This window comes from Bison bison, unplaced genomic scaffold (assembly GCF_000754665.1).
Source record: "Bison bison bison isolate TAMUID 2011002044 unplaced genomic scaffold, Bison_UMD1.0 scf7180017864309, whole genome shotgun sequence".
In the NCBI taxonomy this organism is placed as follows: Eukaryota; Metazoa; Chordata; class Mammalia; order Artiodactyla; family Bovidae; genus Bison; species Bison bison.
Genome location: NW_011494881.1, coordinates 10,052,642 through 10,074,798, shown reverse-complemented (window position 1 = coordinate 10,074,798; position 22,157 = coordinate 10,052,642). Strand labels below are relative to the sequence as shown.

The 22,157-nt window shown below is 39.0% G+C and overlaps 1 protein-coding gene across 3 annotated transcripts in view; it reads right to left on the bottom strand.

Moving 5' to 3' along the window:
- LOC104997535 (chromosome unknown open reading frame, human C10orf11) overlaps positions 1-22,157 on the bottom strand; it is a 926,454-nt gene that overhangs the window by 53,136 nt on the left and 851,161 nt on the right. The window contains exon 5 of one of the 3 annotated variants that reach the window (XM_010852384.1): positions 8,485-8,649. The exons of the other annotated variants lie outside the window; for them this stretch is intronic. Within the exon in view, the coding sequence (XP_010850686.1) occupies positions 8,518-8,649 (132 nt within the window). The 3' untranslated portion in view covers positions 8,485-8,517. The remainder of the gene's footprint in view (positions 1-8,484; positions 8,650-22,157) is intronic. 3 annotated transcript variants of the gene reach the window in all.

The window sequence follows — 22,157 nt, the reverse complement described above, 5'->3', positions numbered from 1 at the left end:
CCTCAGATATGCAGATGACACTACCCTATGGGAGAAAGTGAAGAGGAACTAAAAAGCCTTTTAATGAAAATGAAAGTGGAGAGTGAAAAAGTTGGCTTAAAGCTCAACATTCAGAAAACGAAGATCATGGCATCTGGTCCCACCACTTCATGGCAAATAGATGGGGAAACAGTGGAAACAGTGTCAGACTTTATTTTGGGGGGCTCCAAAATCACTGTAGATGGTGATTGCAACCATGAAATTAAAAGACACTTTCTCCTTGGAAGGAAAGTTACGGCCAACCTAGATAGCATATTCAAAAGCAGAGATGTTACTTTGCCAACAAAGGTCCGTCTAGTCAAGGCTATGGTTTTTCCAGTGGTCATGTATCGATGTGAGAGTTGGACTATGAAGAAAGCTGAATGCTGAAGAATTGATGCTTTTGAACTGTGGTGTTGGAGAAGACTCTTGAGAGTCCCTTGGACTGCAAGGAGATTCAACCAGTCCATTCTAAAGGAGATCAGTCTTGGGTGTTCTTTGGAAGGAATGATGCTAAAGCTGAAACTCCAGTACTTTGGCCATCTCATGAGAAGAGTTGACTCATTGGAAAAGACTCTGATGCTGGGAGGGATTGGGGGCAGGAGGAAAAGGGGACGACAGAGGATGAGATGGCTGGATGGCATCACTGACTCAATGGACATGAGTTTGAATGAACTCCGGGAGTTGGTGATGGACAGGGAGGCCTAGCGTGCTGTGATTCATGGGGTCACAAAGAGTCGGACACGACTGAGCAACTGAACTGAACTGAACTGAAAGATAATTATGAAGTTATCCACACTTCATAGTCTCAGGGTCACTCAAACATTATTAGAGGGAAATATGCAGGACTGCTAGACAATAACAAAAACAAACAAAAACACACAAAAAAGCGAAGACAGAAGAACAGATGCAAAAAACAAAGAACACAATATCTTAAGGAACAGGAAAAGAATCATAGTGCTTTATGCTATCAAACTTAATAAGAACAAGAATTTAATAAAAGAGGGACTCAATTAAATGTGGGCTTCCCTGGTGGTTCAGATGGTAAAAAATCTGCCTTGCATACAGGAGACCTGGGTTTGATCTCTGAGTCAGGAACATTCCCTGGAGAAGGGAATGAGAATTTTCAAACTATGACTCAGTTGCACCCATCTCACATGCCAGCAAAGTAATGCTCAAAATTCTCCAAGCTAGTCTTCAACAGTACATGAACTGAGAACTTCCAGATGTTCAAGACGGATTTAGAAAACACAGAGGAACCAGAGATCAAATTGCCAACATCCACTGGATCATAGAAAAAGAAAGAAAATTCCAAAAAATATCTACTTCTGTTTCATTGACTACACTAAAGCCTTTGACTGTGTGGATCACAACAAACTGTGGAAAATTCTTCAAGAGATGGGAATACCAGACCACTTTATCTGCCTCCTGAGAAACCTGTATGCAGGCAAGAAACAACAGTTAGAACTGGACATGGAACAACAGACTGGTTCCAAATTGGGAAAGGAGCACGTCAAGGCTGTATATTGTCACCCTGTTTATTTAACTTATATGCAGAGTACATCATGTGAAATGCCAGACTGGATGAAGCACAAGCTGGAATCAAGACTGCCATGAGAAATGCCAATAACCTCAGATATGCATATGATACCACCCTTAAGGCAGAAAGTGAAGAGGAACTAAGGAGCCTCTTTATGAAAGTGAAAGAGGAGAGTGAAAAAGCTGGCTTAAAACTCAACATTCAAAAAACTAAGATCATGACATCCAGTCCCATCACTTCATGGCAAATAGATGGGGAAACAATGAAAACAGTGACAGACTATTTTTTAGGCTCCAAAATCACTGTAGATGGTACCTGCAGCCACGAAATTAAAAGACACTTGCTCCTTGGAGGAAAAGCTATGGCCAACCTAGACAGCATATTCAAAAGCAGAGACTGTAACTTTGCTGACAAAATTCGTCTAGTCAAAGCCATGTTTTTTCCAGTAGTCATGTATGGATGTGAGAGTTGGGCCATAAAGAAAGCTGAGTGCTGAAGAATTGATACTTTAGATCTGTGGTGTTGGAGAAGACTCTTGAGAGTTCCTTGGACTGCAAGGACATCAAACCAGTCACTCCTCAAGGAAATCAGTCTTGCATATTCATTGGAAGGACTGACGCTGAAGCTGAAGCTCCAATACTTTGGCCACCTGATGTGAAGGATTGACACTGGAAAAAGACCCTGAGGCTGGGACAGATTGAAGGCCAGAGGAGAAGGGGATGACAGAGGATGAGATGGTTGGATGGCATCACAGACTCGATGGACCTGAGTTTGAGCAAGCTCTGGGAGTTGGTGATGGACAGCGAAGCCTGGTGTGCTGCAGTCCATGGGGTTGCAAAGAGTTGGAGATGACTGAGCACCTGAACTGAACTGAACGCACCCTAGTAGTTCAAGTGAATGAGTTCTGCTCCAACCAGATAGAATAAGCTCACTATACACTATCTCTTCCATTGATTACTACTAAAACCCTGAATAACATACAAAGGACAACTACTCAAGGATGCTGAAAACTAAACAAAAGTGAGTGTATATTGTGGAGAGACTAGCTACCAATAGGTGAGTTTCCAGGTTTATTTCTCTTTTATCTTGTGACTTTTCCTCAACTGGAGTGTTTAATCAGACAGTTATGTGACAGAGAAGTCATACATAAGTTAAAACCCTCCTTTCTATTTTTATCCCAGATTTCTGAGCTGAATGGGTGAGAAAAGAGGCCCTTAAGTTTTCAAGGGTACTGAGGGAATTTCCTAGTGAAGAGAGGTTGAGAAAGGAATCTTCTAATTCTAAACACAAAACTACACAAGTCTCTGGTTTACCTCTGAGCTGTTTCTGTGAAGGCAGAGAACATCCAGAAGAGCTTAGCAAGGCTCTGAAAAGTGAATTAAGACCCAAAGGTAATCTATCACCCGAATTCAGATTAGGTCTTTCATGGTACATGCACAAGAAAGACTAAAGGAGGATGGAAAAGACTTTGAAAACTAAAGTAAAACTGGAATCCACAGAGGGCAAGAGAGAATCTGTGGTCTTAAAGTAATGAGGTTGATTCACCACTCAAACAAAGAAAAATCAACATTCTTCTTAGGGTTATAACACAACCCTATATCGAAGAAACAATGATCAAAATGGTCAGTCTATGATAAAAAATATTACTCAATATATAAAGGAGGAAAATGTGATCAATGCTCAGGGGCAACAATAATCAATAGATAACAACTTCAAGATGACCTCGATGCTAGAATTACCACATAGGGACTTTAAAACAGCTATAACAAACATGCTTTATGAGGTAAAATTGAACACATTGAAATTAATGGAAAAGGAGAAGTTCTCAGGAGAGAAATAGAAAATACAAACAATTTAGACATTTAAAACCTGAAAAACAGAGTATGTGAAATGAAAATTTCACCTGATGATATTAATATCAAAATGGAGATAACAGAGGAAAGATTCAGAAAACTTGAAGACAGATGAAAATAAATGATCCAGTTTGAAGAATACAGAGAATAAAATGAAAAAAAGAAAAATGAACAAAGTTTCAAGCACCTATAAGACAATACCATAGGGTCTAACATATGTGTCATAGATGTAACTAGCAGAAGAAACATCCTGCAGGAAAAGTATCTGAAGAAATCATGCGCAAAAACTTACCAATTTAGGGAAAACAAAGTTTAACAAATTTAAGAAGCTCAGTCAATCTCAAACTCAACTAAAACAACAAAACAAATAAACAAAACCCACTGAACTGTTTAAAAAAGAAAACTCAGGATGGGAAACACATGTACACCCATGGTGGATTCATGTTGATGTATGGCAAAACCAATACAATATTGTAAAGTAATTCATCTCCAATTAAAATAAATAAATTTAGATTTAAAAAGAATTAAAAAACAATAAAAAAATAAAAGAAAATAGAAAACTTAAGGAAAGAAAACAAAAACTAAAACAGTATCATTCAGAACTAAAAAAACCTGGAAAAATGAAAGAACAGAAGGACCATGCTAAAAACCAAATTACTGACAGAGTAAAAGACTTACGTAGTCATAATGAATGCATAGGAGGAAAAAGACAAAGAAAATAAAAGATAAAGATGGTAATATTTGTATACTTACAAGAAATGGAACAGAAAATATACTTGAATATATACTACAAAAATAGTTGCTAAAATAAAAAAAATCGCAGATCAAAAGAGTTTACCAGGTTTCAAGAAAATGTTACACAGAATGAACAATTATTAGATAAATCTTATTGAAGCTACTGAGATTCAAGGGAAAAAATTCTCCAGACATCCATATAGGGAAAAAAAAAAAAAAAAAAAATCACATACAAGGAAGGGAAGTCAAGCAGACTTCATACTTTCCCAGAATCACATTCAATGCCAGGAGACAAGGAAGAACTATTTTTCATTTAAAATAACTTAAAATTATATATTATAAAAATATTATACCCAACTAAAATGTCATTCAGATATAATAGACACAAAATGAAAGAGAAGTCGCTCAGCCATGTCCGACTCTTTATGATCCCCATGGACTGTAGCCTGCCAGGCTCCTCCATCCATGGGATTTTCTGGGCAAGAATACTGGGGTGGGTTGCCATTTCCTTCTCCGGGTGATCTTCCCAACCCAGGGACCAAACCCAGGTCTCCCATATTATAGGCAGACTCTACCATCTGAGCCACCAGGGACACAGCATTGAATAAATCCAGGATCCATACGCCCTTTATGAAAAAGAAAAACTCCTCTGAAGAAAGTTCAGCCAATCAGGGTTTGAAAACAAGTTTAAGAATTAAAAAGCTATGTTTAAAAGAACTTGTAATGAGCCCTTAATGACAATGAGCTCATTTAAGTATAGAATCAGTAATAAACAAAGATGGAAATCATTATTATAAAAGATAAAGCAATTGTCATTGACAATATAAAGATAATAATAAAGCTAGGGAAATTGAGCATTTGCAGAGTGGCAGAAGAAGCTGTGATATTCATCCTTCAAAGCAGAGAGTCAATGGTCCTAAAATTGACATACATGTTTAAAAAATACTAACACTCCAATCTCAAAATATATATAGTCTCTTTACCTACAAGTAAAGTCATTGTTGGTCCTAATTTTGTGGAAGGAGGAATGTTTCATCATTTCTTTCTATCTGTACATAGCAAAGTAGCTCCCACAAGAATAACTTCTGTTTTAATTGAAACAGTCCTATGTTCTAAATAAACAACATAACCTTCTGGAAAGAATAAACACATTTGGATAGTAGTAAGTGTTCCATTAGACTCTGCAAAGGGACACACACAAAAAATATATATAAAGTATCCATCTCTAATGTTTGGTCATGCATTACCTATTCCTGAGAAATGGGTATACTCCTAAAGATCTGATCACTTTAGAAATATCCCAATTTGTTTTCACACGAATATATACAGATTGTGCTCCAGACCCATTACAGCCAGATGATTTCTTTTTGTGTTAGAAATGCATTTTCTTAACTAGTTTCTTTAATTCTCCTGATTATATGTAGTAAGTTTATATCAGATCAACTAAAGAGAGGGCTTTCCAGGTGGCACTAGAGGTAAAGAACCAGGTTGCCAAGGCAGGACATGTAAGAGACGTGGGTTCAGTCCCTGAGTTGGGAAGATCCCCTGGAGTAGGAAATGGAAACCCACCACAGTATTCTTGCCATGAAAAATTCCATGGACAGAGGAGCCTGGTGGGCTTCAGTCCATGGGGTCGCCAAGAGTCAGAAACGACTGAGCACACAGTGACTAAAGAGAGAAAATATGTGAAAGCATATTTCTCTTCCTGGCATGTTTTCTTTTACTATCTTATATAAAAGACTCATATATTGACCTATTCTAACAACTGAAACTTGAGATATCAAAGCAGTGCATAGTACACTATGAATGACTCAGATACTATGGTAGAACCGGGACTCAAATCATATTGATAGATGTCTTCAAATGTATATATTGCTTTACCTGAAAAAGGCAATTTATTAAAATCCATCAAAGAAGATAAAGATATTTGAAAATAATAAACATTACGACAATAGAAGTACTTGCTGGATGCTTCCTATATGTCAGGTACTCTGCTAAGAACTCTACATAGATCATCTAATTTCATCCTGAATTGTACCCATTATCTAGTATCTTTTCCATTCACCCGATCTAGGGATCCCTGTTGGCTCAGACTCAGACGGTAAACATCCACCTGGAATGTGGGAGACCTGGATTCCATCCTTAGGTTGGCAAGATTCCCTGGAGGAGGGCATGGCAAGCCACTCTGATACTCTTGCCTGGAGAATCTGCATGGGCAGAGGAGCCTGGTGGGCTACAGGCCATGGGGTTGCAAAGAGTTGGACACAACTGAGCGACTCGGAGAAGGCAATGGCACCCCACTCCAGTACTCTTGCCTGGAAAATCCCATGGATGGAGGAGCCTGGTAGGCTGTAGTCCATGGGGTCACTAAGAGTTGGACACGACTGAGCAGCTTCCTTTTCACTTTTCACTTTCATGCATTGGAGAAAGAAATGGCAACCCACTCCAGTGTTTTTGCCTGGAGAATCCCAGGGACAGCAGAGCCTGGTGGGCTGCCGTTTATGGGGTCGCACAGAGTTGGACACAACTAAAGCGACTTAGCAGCAGAGCGACTAAGCACACAAGCACAGAGATCTAGGTTTACTGAATGGGGAAGATACTGGAGGACAGGGAATTCTGCCTCTACTTCCCTGCTTCTGGACAGGAAGTTCCATGCCATCCCAATCTGCACCTCCCATTTGAGAATAATTCTTACAAGTATTTAGGCATCATGACTTTATACCCAAATTTTAATTTCTTTGAAGAGTGCTATCGCTGAGCTTTGTCATACGTATTAAGTGCTTAAGAGGATAAGTTGTATGGGGATATGGAAATGTTTATGAAAGTAATACACAAAAAACAGACAGATTAGGTATTGCTCCATTTAAAAATAATAAAGACAGTGCACTTTAAACAAACTGAACGGATAGTTTGTTTCTGATTATTATAATGATTCCCGAATGGATATAATGTGACATTAATAACTATAAATATCAGCTAAGTATCAGTTTTAAAAGTTTAAACCTGATGACTATCAAGGCATACATATCCTAAATATTTACATAAAAGTCAACAAAAGAAATTCTAGGATAACATAGTTCTTGGATCTAATGTTGCACTGTTGCCTAAAAGACTTAAATCCTTTTGTGAAGCCAGATTACGAACTTCTGGATATATATTGAGATTTAAACTTGGGAGCAGAGACCTCTTACATAGAAACAAACTATATAACACTGTCATGGAATCCCCCACTAAGAAGTCTGTCATAAGAGAAAAGATATTTACCTCATATATGGTTACATATGCAAGCCCACGGGAGAAAGTATTCCTAAACCAGCATTTTCAAAATGAGCTCTAGACACAGACCTTCTATGACAAAGAATTCCTTGACTGAGTATGTTTGGAAAATGCTGAGAAATTACTCTAGAATCTCAAAGTCTTTTCCATGCTCTTAGGTATTATTAAGGTCCAAAAGGGAAAATGTAAAGCATTTCCCAAACCTTTTGATAACAAAACCTTTTCATCATAGTAGAGACACAAACGTCTGACAGAGACAACCTGGGACGTTGTTTCTCCTTGCGGATCATGTTTTTTAGGTTCTTGAAGAGGCACAGACATCTGGAAACGAAGTAATCTGTAGGTGAGCATCCGTGAGAGCTGTGGCTGAACAAGGTCCATCCTGCTCCTTGGAGGCTCACCTTCCACCAAGGAGGACGGAATGATAGCTGACATATGGCAACCCTCATTCCCTGGGCAACCCTTCCTGGCCAAAAACCCAAAGGGGCCTCTGACTGTCACTCAGGACCCTCGAGACTTCTATCTTGAGAAAGGTTAGGTGAGAGTGATGATACACTAGCCTCTGAGGGGAGGATAAGGAAAAGCCAACCATTCCCCCTACTTCTCCATGGCTCTCTCAGGCTGGGATGGTAGAGGGATGGAGCCTTCAAAGTATCTTAGCTTTTCTACTGAATAACTTCCAACAAAGGCCACAGGTTAGGACCCATTCTTACCCCTGAGTCAAAGTTCACTATTCTGTCTCCCAAGGTTGAATCCTGTTTTAGGGACATTTTAAGGCTGTGGCTCTCCCCTGGTCACACACAGAATTAATCAGGCAAACATAATAACAGTTTGTAGGTAAAAGTAGCTTCTACAATTCTGCTGACTCGTCTTAGACATTCCTTTAGATCTCCCAGTATCCATGTGGTTGAGTATACATCCACAACTAAGTGATGTCCCAGGCCTATTTTATGTTCACTGAGCCTATAGTTCTGGCCAAAATGAGACCACAGACTGACCTACAGGAAAACGATACAGATGATTGATAAAGCTGAAAGAGAAAATGCATGTTTAATCACTTACCATTGGCAACATTCCTTTGCCACCAGGTGAATGTTAGAAAGTTAAAAACTTATGCTTCAACTGGAAAGTGTAGCAATTTTTATAAGAAGAAAATGCTTGATTGCATGGAGATCTGCATGGAGACTGCTCAAGAAGTCGGTCTTGATTTGGCCCTGAGAGCCTAGACTTAAAGACAAGGGGAAAAGAAACAGCCATTCTTTGTGATTATTTCCACTGCACTTATCAAAGCAATAAAATAATGATTACTATTGATGATGGTCTTATCACTGATTAAACAGGCCAATCAAACAGGCTAATTTAACTGCTTCTGTGAAGACACATAATTCTTAAGTGTATGTCATGGTTTCAGTAAAGAGTGTGAGGCGGCCCCAAGCCTTATGGACAGGATGCGCAATGGCATTGATTTAATTACAGCTTTTAGATTGCAACCTTCCCTCTCTCCGGAGCCATACTCCGCTGGAGACTTCCTCTGTTCTTTTTAAATGCGGCCCTGAGCTGGAACAAAGCAAGAAGCCCAGCAAGAATCACGGGGGTTGCCTCACAGAGAGGATTAAAATGTCCTTTATGAGCTAAGATTCAAGTCAAGAAGAAGGAAAAGAAGACAGACCATAAAAAGAAAACAGGCTGCAGGCAGGAAAATATTGATTCAAAGAAACTGTAAACACCACAGCATCCAAACTCCTTGCCCTGCTCTGTATGGTCTGAGTCTGGCCAACCTCCTGACTTTGTAATCTACCCTTTCTCCACGGCTGTTAGTGCTTCACCCACATGTTGGCTTTCTGATATAAGACACTGGTCCTGCAGTGGGTGTTCACATCTGCCTTTCTTCTACCCGACCCTCATCCTCACCAAGCCACTTATCTTTTAGGCCTCAGCTCAAATGTTCTCTCCTCAGAGAGCCCTTCTGTGACATCCTAGCTAAAGTACCCCTCTCCCTGTCTGGACACTTGTCATCACATTGCTGCAACACATTTTGTCTGAGGTACTACCCAATACTAGTTTGATTTGCTCGCATGTTTTTGCCCGACTGTACCTATTAAGAGTAACCACACAAGACCAGGAACTGCCCTCCTCAATGCTGTATCCCCAGCGTCCAGAATAAGCACTCCATAGAGTAGATGCTCTGTAAACACTGAGAGCAAAAAATAACAGGTCATGGACTGAGTGAATAGGAAATTAACTAACATTCATCACATGGCCTCTCCTTCTGGCCCACCCCACATGGCGGTATTGTGTAGTGTTCAAAACATGCACCAGATAATATGACATCTAGACTCAGCCCAGCACTGGCTGTGTCACTTTGAGTAACTGATTTAACCTCTCTGGAACTCAGTTTCCACCTCTATAAATGGGTATACAGAAAGAACCAACCTCACAGGACTGCTGTTAGAATTCTTTTAAACCTATGCAAAAGGCTTAGAACAATTCAACACTTAAGTAGCAAATGCTAAAGGATTGTTACTATTATTGTGGTTATTGCTATAATTAGTTCTTCCTATATACCATGAAAATTATCAGGGGTTTTAGGAACCTTCAAGCGTGTGCATCACTTTTTTAAAACTTCCTAATCTAACACAGTCTATTTATCCAAGATAACAGTGTGAATCTATATATGTTCTCTTCCATCTCAATATGTCATGTAGTGACAAGTTCAACAGCCAAGCCACCTCATCTTCTGGATGGACCAGTATATTTGCACTGTCCGTGTCTGCAGAGTCCTGCCCCCTTTCTAGCATACACATGAGCAGCCCTTATGAATAATTTGGTTGGAGAAAGCAAGGTTTCCATTGTTGAAAGCTACAGAAGAGACTCTTAATGGTGGATGAGGCAAATTGGAGCATGTAAAATTTATTGGGCATCATAAAAAGGAAGCGAGGAGAGGGCCAAGGAGATGCGGGTTTCGATGACTGCTGAATTGCTAGCATAATAACCAGAAGCACATCAGAGTGCACCACCCGGGCTAGGAAGCACTCTCCCGGATGATTGCTTTATGTCACCACCAATGCTACTGGCCCATCAACTATGACCCTGGGAGCAGCAAACCCCATCATAAGAAGGGGAGAAATGTAAATTTCAAAATAGACATATAAATACTTGGTGGCCCAGTGTTCCATTAGTCATTCATATTCCTGGCTTTGGAATGCAAAAATGTAAATCCAGGACCCTTCAGAAGTCATGAGTCACCGAGGGTTCGTATAATCATCTCTCTGACAAGGGCTAAGCTGTGGTTGGCAATAAAACCTGGGGGCCAAGAAGCTCACTAAACAGGCTGGGAGAAAACAAGGAAGAGATACACTCTCAACCTCGGATGTGGGGAGAGATTGACTGACTAATCAAGCCCACCCCACAATGTCAGAGATTCCCCTGATGCACTAGGGGCGTAAGGACAGGGCTGATTTACTCACTGGCAGGCTGACATCCCTGTAAGCACCACGCTCCAAAGCTCATTCTCAAAGCTCTAAGGAGCATGGCATTTTTTCCTGATTTACTGCCATTTTATCGCTGCTAGAAATGGACACAGTGCAGATGCCCACGCTTTTAAATGAAGGTAAGTGATGTCTGTGATACAGGCTCTCCTAATGTCCTCCGTAAAAATGAAATCATTAACAGTTACATCAGATTGAATTTGATCTAACCTAATAGGGGTGAGGGAAAGCAAAAGGGGGAGAGGGTGGAAAAACAAGGAAGTGAAATACAAAGAATACAAGAAAAGAAAATCCCATGGTACAGCCTCATGGAACAGAAGTACAGAAGCGCCAGACTGTCAGTCCTGCTGTTCCTGAATGTAAGGAATGAAAGAAGCAGAGCCCTGCAAATGAAGGGGCAGGAAAAAACGAGGGAACAGGAAGAAAGCAGTCAACGTTACTCAGCTGACTGGGTCATTTTAGCCCAGAACTTGAACCTGCTAATTAACCCCTAGTCCAGCCCTGGGCCATCACACCGGGCTACACCTGTACAATTCCTCTCCTCTTCATATCAGATTCCATGGACGGGGTGGGGGAAGATACCACACTTATTTTAGTATTTACACAAAAGCCCATCCTCCAGGTTTGGGGGTTAGGGATGTGACTCATATCATATACTATGTTGAGACACAGGAGAGAGTTTGAGCTACAGAAACAATTATTCATAAGATATATTAGTAGCAATACATAGTATATATGTCAATTGCTTTCATGAATATTACTTAGGGCAAGATGTAGTATGTATTCAAGTTTTAAAAAAGTGAATTTAAAGAAAGACATTAAGCAAATAATAGTACAGGTGACTATAGATGGGGAAGTATTATTCTAGAAACACACTGAATGGGTTTTCCAAGTTGATTTTGTCACATGAAACATTTGGTCACAAAACTGATTGTTTTACTCACAAGATCGACAGCCATGGACAGAATCTGTACCTTCCAAAAATATTATGTGTATAGTAGAATATTATTATTCAGTCCTAATGAATATAATGAAAGTTTGAAACATGGTTTAAATAGATCAACCTTGAAAACATGATGCTAACTGAAATAATTCAGACGTAAAAAGGTATAGATTGTATGATTCAACTAAATGACATATTCAGAGAGACAGAAAATAGAGACAGAGGTTGCCAGGGGCTTAGGGAAGGGGCTACAGGGAGTTATTGCTAATAGTTACAGAATTTCTGTTGGAGCGAAGAAAGTGCTGGAAATGGTGGTGGTGGTTGGATAATGCTGTGAATATGATCAGTGCCACTAAACCATACACTTAAATGGTTAAAATGGCAGATTTTATGTTATACATATTTAATTAATTTAAAAAATTAGAATTCAATAGAGCAAAACCCATGGTGGTACATTCGCAATGGGTGAATTGTATGGCATGAGAATTACACCTCAATAAAACTGGTAAAAAACAGACTATCATGTAGATGAAATAAAGGACAGTCTTGCCCAGGGAGAAGAGGTTGTGTATGGTGGTCTATGAAAACTCTTATTCACTATGGTAAAGTCATTCTCTATTAAATCATTTGTTTCATCATGTTGCTGAATAGTCCTTAAAGAATGGGGCATGACTGTCTTGGATCCATCCAAAAAAAGTGAGCGAAGAAAAGTTGGAAAGTCCCTCCTGTATCACTGTCTCATAGGAAGTATCTGGGAAGTTCCATGTTATATGAATTTGGATCATCACCCAGAGAATGAATGTTCTCTGGAATCAAAACAAACTTATCTCGTTTGACACATTAGACTTTGGAATCAAGTCACCAGTTGTCATCCACTCAATGTATAATATATAAAGACAAGAGGGCACTTCCCAAAACTTCGAAAAATTGTCACATTTCACCAAATATAAAGTTAATAATGATACTGTACCAAATACATGTCGTTATTTCAAGGCCCAACCTACTGAGCTGTAAGTGAAGAGGCAGTGCAGTCTTGTATCCTAAAAATGGAATTTAATAAACAGACCTAAGTTTAAGGGCAGCTTTACCACATACTAACTTTTATTGTTTACCTGTAGCATAGTTTCCTAAACTGGAAAATTGAGATAATGAGTCTTTCCTCATTAGTGAGAGCTAAGTTAGGCAAAATGATGAAGAGCATAGAATTGCAGGTACATAGCAAGTGTACAGTAAATGGTAGTTAAATACTTACTCATAAAACACAAAGAGACAAAGAATCTAGAAAACAAATGACTGTGAGTAAGAAATTGCTAGTGTGCCTCTAGCAGGGAACAGGTAATTCTGTCTCTGTAAGCAAGTATTCCATGGAGAAGCAGATGCGGTTCTTCAGACTCTATGATCATAGGATAAACGAGCCTGAAAAAACATCCAATTACTTTGTTTCTGAAACAAAACATTATTATTACTACTTCTAGTACCAGTATTAGCATTTATTGTGTACTTATTATGTGCCTTACATTTTGAGACAGAGTTTTGATTATCCTACTAAATCTTCCCAACAACTCTTGAAGTAAATACTCTTAATAGCTGATTTTCCACGTCAGTTAATCAAAGCTAAAGAAAAATAACTGACATGAACTCAGAGATCAAGGATTAGTGTCAGCATTCAAAACTCAGGCAGTCTGGCCTATAACCTTAACAATGATGCCACCATCCATGCTAACTTGGAGAGTTTGCAGATGACCAAAGTCCTTTTTCAATTACACTGATATGGGGACAGGGAGCCCCTACAAAACAGATGTGCAGAGTCTAGTTGCTCCCTGACCTCCATGCTTTGTCCAAATGCAAAGAACATATTAGTCTTTTGGTTTGTATGCAGGTTCAACCAAAATAATGCAGGTTCTTTTGGATGAACTAATAAAGTCATTCCTAACCTGTAGAGGAACTAATCCAACGCACATCAAACTGAAACACACAAAGCTGAAGATATGACCCTTCACTCAAGTAATGAATGTCCATCACCTTGAGACGCAGCCCAGAAGAGCCTGATGAGTCTCTGCTGACCTCTCCCCAACCCACCTTTTAAGTATAAACAGGAGGCTCCATACCAATCCTTCCATGTGCTTTTCTTTTTTTTTTTTATCATAGACATCAAAATCTCCTGCCCTTGTAGGAAATGAGGAGCACTACTTGGAACAGCCCACAGCTGGAAATGAGTGCCCCCAGGACAGAAGAGGCAGATGCTGGCTGCCTCAGTGTGAGCAAGGTGAGGAGAAGTGACTTTATTAACCAGTGGTCTGTGGTGCTTGACGAAATCGCAGAGCCCAGTATTGATTCTGAAGGTCCTATTGCCGAAGCTTGACAGATGATGCTCAACTCTCAGCCTATTGGAAGAGCAGTAATAAAAAACATTGCCCTCAACCTTTCTTTTGGAAATGTAAGGTTTCTCCACAAAAACATGAATAAAGTACAGAGAACAGGTAAGGGATGGGGAGATACAAGACTGCTTCTGTCTCCTGCTACACACATACACACACACTCACAGAGCCTCTATGCAAGTCCCAGAGGTCATGAAGATCAAATACAAATTTCAAAAGTTGAAAATGGGGGAATCCATTTCAAGTGACTTAAAGGATAACTGTCACTGGAATTAACATGGTTGAAATGTTTAAAACTGCCGCAGGTTTCTTCACTTTTGAAAGGTGTCAGGTTCCTACTTTGAACACTGAAAGTCCGTCTGTGATATACAGTGAAGGGTTCTGCTATCACACACTGTTCTGGGCTAAGGAGAGCGTATTTAATTTACTGAACCACGCGTATAAATTGGTAAGGATAAGACCAAAAGGTTAAGCACGGGGCATGATTCTTATCTCTCTCCATTTCCCATATTACTGTAGTGTCCAACTGAATTTTCCTTTCTCAAAGGTGTCTGAAAATATGCTTTACATTCTTCAATGCATCCCTTTTTCTTCAGTACTGACTCTTCTCCCCAGAAATAAAAACAAACCAGATATAAGAGGGATCTGTAGCTCTCTGATGGGACAAAGCTTCTACCATTCAAGAAATTACAATCTGAAGGAAGTGCCATTGATAAATTTGCCACCTGACAGATGTCATGAGAAGCAACCTAGCCAATATAGCTATGTAGCTATATATCTTCAACTAAAATGACCAACTCACCTGCAAATGAAAAAACATATTTCAACACGCTTTCTTTCAGTAATAAAGGTAAATGTATATATTACTGTTAAAAGGAGGAACCAAGGGTGAATCACGTCAAATTCTCAGATTTCTTTTAGAGTGAATTGGCCCCTTCCAAATGGCAGGAAGAGGTTCAGTGCTCACAAGATTACCTATGTGTATGTTATAATGAAAGCAAATCCATCATTATGATAAAATAAGACTACACAGCTTTCAATTCTTTCAAACCTGAAGGATTATCAGCATTGATAGAGGTTTTGCCACCATGACAAAGGACGGCCTCTAAGTTACAACCTTCACAATCTCAAGATTGTTCATCACCCAAATCAACTTAGATCTTCTTTCAATATTTGGCCCTTCAATAGATACATCTCACCCCATCTGAGCTATCCTTTCATCTGTATTCACATTCGGTATTGCCACCTTGAGTGTGTACTACCCAGTAGGTGCTGTGCTGGGTGGGAGCATTCAAGAATGGACAAGGCACAGTCCCGGCCTGCACTTACAGTCCGGCGGGGGAGAAAACGCTGTGAATATCTGAGACGAGTTATGTAAAAGCGTGATCCATGGGTTATGAAAGAACGTTTTATTGCTGTCTGAAAGAACAAAGATAAAGTGACCATCACACAAACCTGAGGATATAATTCCTTTGCAGAATCATCACTGAATTCAGGTAATAGATAAATTCCACTTCTCAAACTGAAGAGTTTTTGTTTCGATTTGATTTTTCTTTGAATTCCATGCCTTTAACTAATTTTTTTGCAAGAACATGAGACAAATCGATGACTGCACAAAACTACCACTTTTGCAAGTCCCTTCTGTAGTCCCAGATCAAAATAAATTGAAATATTTCACTAAAATAAGTTCGGTTTGATATCAACTTCCTAGAGAGGAAAATATGATCTAAGAGTTCCCTTCCAAAGACTGATCATTCCAGGTTTGGAAGGTACCCTTCAGAAGAAGGACATGTGACTTTTTTCTTATAATTCTAAAAATGAGTTTATAAAACAACTGTAAAGAAGATTTTTCCCAAAAGGATAATGCTAACATCTTCATAAAGTCCCCAAAACTTTGGATCACTCATATTTATGAGGGAAACTTTGTAGGGGCACATTTGTATATACTGCAGAGAAAATGGGAATCAAGGGTTTGAGGAAGAGTTGAATACTGTCAGTGAGACAGTGCCAGCTGAAGGAAGGTAAGGCCACCTGTGGCAATGGAGGAGTACAAGTCACACTGACCAATACTTCTGCCTAGTGCACTTCCTGGAAAGCATGAATCTGTCAAGTGCATTCTCTTTGGGGAGGGATCTGGGGAATGGCAGAATCTAAGAATCAAAAGCCATGGATTCGGAAGACTGGGAGAGAATCCAGACAGAAGAGGTCAGTATACATTCTCTAAGCCAAGTCAGTTGTACTGAGGAGAGATAATGATCCAAGACCAAGCAGAGAAGATGGAGGTGCCAAGCAGGCAAGTGCCAGAAGAGCTCTATAAGATCAGTTACCCTTGTCATTCACTTGATACATAATGAAATGGAGCCCTAGGAAGGCACTAATCAACTCCACCCAGGGGTAGAGCCAGAACTTAAACCTGAACACAGGTGAGTATGTTTTCCACCTTCCACTTTGCCTTCTTCACTAAGAACCACCCACAAAAATGCTGCTGCTTAGTCACTTCAGTCGTGTCCAACTCTGTGCGACCCCGTAGACGGCAGCCCACCAGGCTCCCCCGTCCCTGGGATTCTCCAGGCAAGAACACTGGAGTGGGTTGCCATTTCCTTCTCCAATGCATGAAAGTGAAAAGTGAAAGTGAAGTCGCTCAGTCGTGTCCAACTCTTAGTGACCCCATGGACTGCAGCCCACCAGGCTCCTCCGTCCATGGGATTTTCCAGGCAAAAGTACTGGAGTTGGGTGCCATCGCCTTCTCCGCACAAAACAATAAAGCTTGTCAATAAGAAACTGGTAGCAGCCGTCAACTAGACTGGAAGCATGAGGTTGGCGTGAGTGAATACTGGCATGGAGATCCTAATCACAGTGAACCTTAGATATTCCTTGAATGTCAGGAATTCATGGTTCATTTTTTAATTCTGTCACCAGAATTTCTGTTCCCCGTTCACATTTTTCCTTCCCCATTAACCCTCTGAATCTATGTACACTACTCAAATATTACTGAGGTTTCGTACTTGGTCATATTTCTCCTATCGTGCTCAGATGATACTTCAGTAGTTTACATGCAAAGACACTAGTTCCCTTTGTAAATCTGTTATAAAAATATTTACATGCATGACTTTAGAAAAGTATGCAAGACAAATATTTAAATTCCAACTGCAGCCCTATTACTAAAGGTGTTTGCAGTGCTTTTCAAAGCTCATGAGATGAGAAGTGAGTTTAAACAGCAGTAGGAAGATTCTAATTCCCTCCTTGGCACCGCAGTGTAACCACCTCAGCATAGTCACAGGCTATTACTTTTGACTGTCCAGCATTCTTTCTTTCTTCTCTGGTGATAACCAGTAAGACAATTTTCTTTGGACAATTTTTTTTCATGTGGTTAGATAACACTGACCCCACCTCCTGGTTCATGGTATAGGCCAGACCATGGTGGTTGGTTCATGGATTGGAATGCAATCCTAAATCCAGCCAATTTTGTTGGAACCATTGAAAAAGGGTCTCTTTCCAGTGGAGGTTGCTAACCTGGCCAGGAGTGATCCTTTAGCTGATGTTGGTTATCTTATCAAAATTTGTTAAAAACAAAACATATTGCAACTACACAGGATAGCAGAACTGAAACATGGAGAGAGAAATTACTGAGTCATCTGAACACCTGAGCTGATGTGGTATTCTGGAGGGTATGTGATCGATTGTTCATAAAAATGACTGCAACGTTTCCTTTTCTCTATATATTTATTCTACATATTTACTACACTTTGCGATGTGACCTGCTTGGATTAGCAAATGTAATTAATATGAGTTAAATGTTTGAAAGGTACCTGAGCATAAGAGTTTGCCCTTTCCCATTAGAAGAACCTTTCTGTCACTAGTCTACAAATCCAGCCTAGCTTTCTGGAAAAAGAGAGACTACATGGACAGCTATTCTAGACATCCTAGTTGAAGCCCCAGACAGTGAGGTTATCCTTCACTATGAGCCAGTCCAGATAAGAACCACCTAGTTAACCCAAGAATGGTGCCCTAATAAATAACTCATGTTAAGCCATTAAATTTCAAGATGGTTTATTACAAACTGAAAGCTAATTGATCAACTATTAAAATATGTACGTTTCCCTTCAACAATTTGAATTGAGTTTGCGTTACGTATAACCCCAAAGTTACAAACATCCAGCACCATACTTAGCAAATTTGACGCCTGGAGCAGATCATTACTAACATCGCTTCCTCCATACAATAAGATTATTTTCAGTTATAATAATTTGTCCTGAATTTCTTTTTCAGTTTTAAAGTAACAGTAAGAAATAAATATTAATTTTAAAGATATTACTCAAATGCATTAGAATATTTCATATACAACAAAAATTTGCACTTATCAAAGAAAAATAGCATACTTCGTGGTTTGTACTCTACTGTTTTAAGTATTAAACACAAGTAAATGCTTTAAGTGGCTGCAAAGAATGACAGAATTATAATAATTCAAGACCTGTTTCTTTACTTTTCAATCACTGTGCTACAAATGCCTATTTCAAATCCATTGCTGAAATGCAGCAATATGTGCTACTGAGGTTTTAAAGAAATTCACTACCTGAAGTAATCTCCAATGATCTTGAACCACTATGAACTTACTCTAAGATACAAAGGTGAGATCACATGTGCTGAGGCTGCTTGTATAGCTAGGATTTTTCCAAATTAGAATACAATTTATATTTAAAGGTAATTTTTAAAAGTACATTAATTCAAAACGTACATTATTCAAATACAACAGAACTCATAGCAAATATTTAGAAGTTATACTGATAAAATATGGTTGTGTTTTCCAGAGAGATGCATTTTTATCACTTTCATTACTTGAACTGTGAGTGTATGTTGATGACAAAAAAAAATGCAGAGTGAATTTTAGTTGACTTTCTTATTATTTTAGAACTCTCCATACACAATGTATCCTCTCAATTTCTGCCTCTGAAGCAGACCACTCTTGGTATCCTTCCCTTGATACTCCACTGCAAATAGCATTAGAAATAAATTCCATTAATGCTGAGAATTACATATGAAATAAATATTCTCCAAACAACCCTGATTGAAATACATCAGAAGTATTGAGTGAGCACACTTGCATGCAGGAGAAAATTCCCAGGGACAGACGTGATGAATTCAATATTGACTTAAAATTTTCAAATTTTCTAGAGAGAGAAATGAAGATAATTGATGGCTCTGGGTCTTTCAAGCAAGTGACAAGGTAGAACTAACTTTTCGTTGGATAAACAAGTAATTAATTAAATAGCCTGCACCGTAATACCCTTTCAATTTATAGTAAAATCCCCTTCTAATTCCAGAAAATCATTAAAGTTCTCTGGACCAAGCCAAGCCACCAAACAATATCTCATTTCCACTTAATTTCCAATTAATCATATACCCCCTTTAAAGTGAGTTCCCTCCATCAGGAATAAATTAAAGCTCCAGCTTTTCTTGGAAGATCTAAAGAAATCACACAACAAATAATGTAACTGTAATGATGGAACTGATCAAATGACACCACTGATCTATATTAATCTATTCACATTGACTATATATCTGACTTGGCTACATATTATATTCATTTGCTTTATAGCTGGTCAGTGGTCTCTTAATAAATTCAATACCCTTCAAACTGAAATATTCTGTTCTTTCCAATATATGCCTTTCTGCTACATTTTATTTCATTTGGTATACTTCCTAATCAATTCTTCTGTGAGCTTCATTTCTTTTGGCACAGTGTATCCTTTGTTAGGATTTATTTCTTTCAGAATGATTTAAATCTATTTTTCTTCATGCTGCCTTAAAGCTACTGTCTGCCCTATCCCTTTCTTCACCAGTTCCATTCGCTGGGCCATGTGACCTGGCTCACCCTCTATCTTCTTGGTTGTTGAAAGATGTAGCTTGGTCTGATGTGAAATGACTCTTGCTCTTTGTCTATCGTAGCAATTGTTGTAGACTGAATAGTAAGACTGGTAACTGTGGATGTGCAGGAATTTCAGTTTAGTTCAAGTAGCCAATGCTCAGATAAATGACCACAGGATTCTCATGTCCTTAATATGAAGTCATCTCTCTAAACCAATGCTTCAGAAATACTAGATACTGTTGCCAACAGTTACAAAGCCATACACAATCGCCAAGCTCCTGCTCAAAAATCCTTGTTGATTTAAACAAATAGAGTCTCAGATGTAAGAAAACGAACTTAAGGAGGGGCAGATAAAATGAGAGATGGAAATTGACATATGCATACTACTATAAATAAAACACGGGGTAGCTCCTCTCGGCTCAGACGGTAAAGTGTCTGCCGGCAATGCGGGAGACCCGGGTTCGATCCCTGGGTTGGATCCAGATCCCCTGGAGAAGGAAATGGCAACCCACTCCAGTTCTCTTGCCTAGAAAATTCCATGGATGGAGGAGCCTGGTGGGCTACAGTCCATGAGGTCACAAAGAGTAGGACACGACTGAGTGACTTCACGACTTTACGATAAATAAAACATGGTAAATAAGAATTGATTAGCTATAATCTGTATAGCACAGGAAACTCTATCAATAATCTAGAAGACCTATTTGGGAAAAGAATCTAAAAACAGAGTGGAGATATATATATATATACATACACACACATATATATATATATGTGTGTATATATATATATCTGATTCACTTTGCTGTACAGCAGAAACTAATACAACATTGTAAATCAACTATACTTCAAAAAAAATTAACTTAAAAAAAATAAAGACCGCCTGTTTCAGTGTATTAATTATAAGTCACTTTTAATTTCAGTTGGCCCCAGACTTTCTGTTCTAAGACTTTAGAAGTTCCTTTTGCACAATAAAATTATTTTCTTCACAGAGAAAAAACAAAAGGCAATGACAGACATGACATTTTAATGACCTTTCTGGTGACTTGCCTTCTAACTAAGATGACTACAAAAGGTTGAGGGGAGAAGCCAGAAGAAGTAATACAGGGAAATTCTAAGTGGTAAAGTTGAAAAGGTACATGAAGCCTAAGGTTAACAAGACCTAGGAAGCCTGACTAAGGGTTTGGGGCCAAATTCCAAACTCAAAGAGAAGCTCCTGAACATTCCTGAAGAGAAGAGTTGACGTGATAAAAGCACACTGTGCGTATAAAACAGGTCATAACTTCCTAAAATAAAGTGAACTTGAAATAAATACAAGATGGCAGTGATCATGCCCCGAATGTGACAGTGGTAGAGGACACCTTGTTCAAAAGAGAGGTATTTCCAACAGAAAACGAAGAAAACAGCAGAGGAGGGGAGAGGGGGACGTCTTCTTTGGAAATCAGAAAAATGAAGCAGGAAAGCATTTAGGGAACATATGAGAAGTAGTAGCATTACAGAGGACAGATTGGAGAGCACAGCAAAAGTTAATACTATCAAACACACAAAATTCACAGATTTGCTAGTGTGGAGGATATGAGATCCCTTAGAGAAAGTGACCATACATCGCATTAATAGTGACTGGGAAAGATGAGAACAGAAACATCCAGATGCTCTTGATTTAATCAGTATTTTTCTTTTGAAATCAGAGAAAATAAGAATTGTGTAACTCTGGCTATGTAGCTAATGAAAAAATGACAACAAAGAAGGTTGAGGAGCAAGAAGGATGGAGAAACAGCCAAAGGAACCAGACTAGTATTACTGCATGGGAAACACTGATGAACTCAGATTTTATAACAGCAATGCCAAAGGAAGAAAACAAGTTCCCTGTCGGAAGATAGGGTGAAAGAAAAACTCAAATGACAGGGAAAAAGCACAATGGCTAAGTGCTTACTTTATTATTTTGTCCATCATAAAATTATACTTTCAAGTTGCAAAGAGAAATGAATAAAGAAGGAAGCCTTAGTGAGTGTATGAGACACCTGAGAAGGCTGGTGTCCAGACCCAGAAAAATGTATTTTATT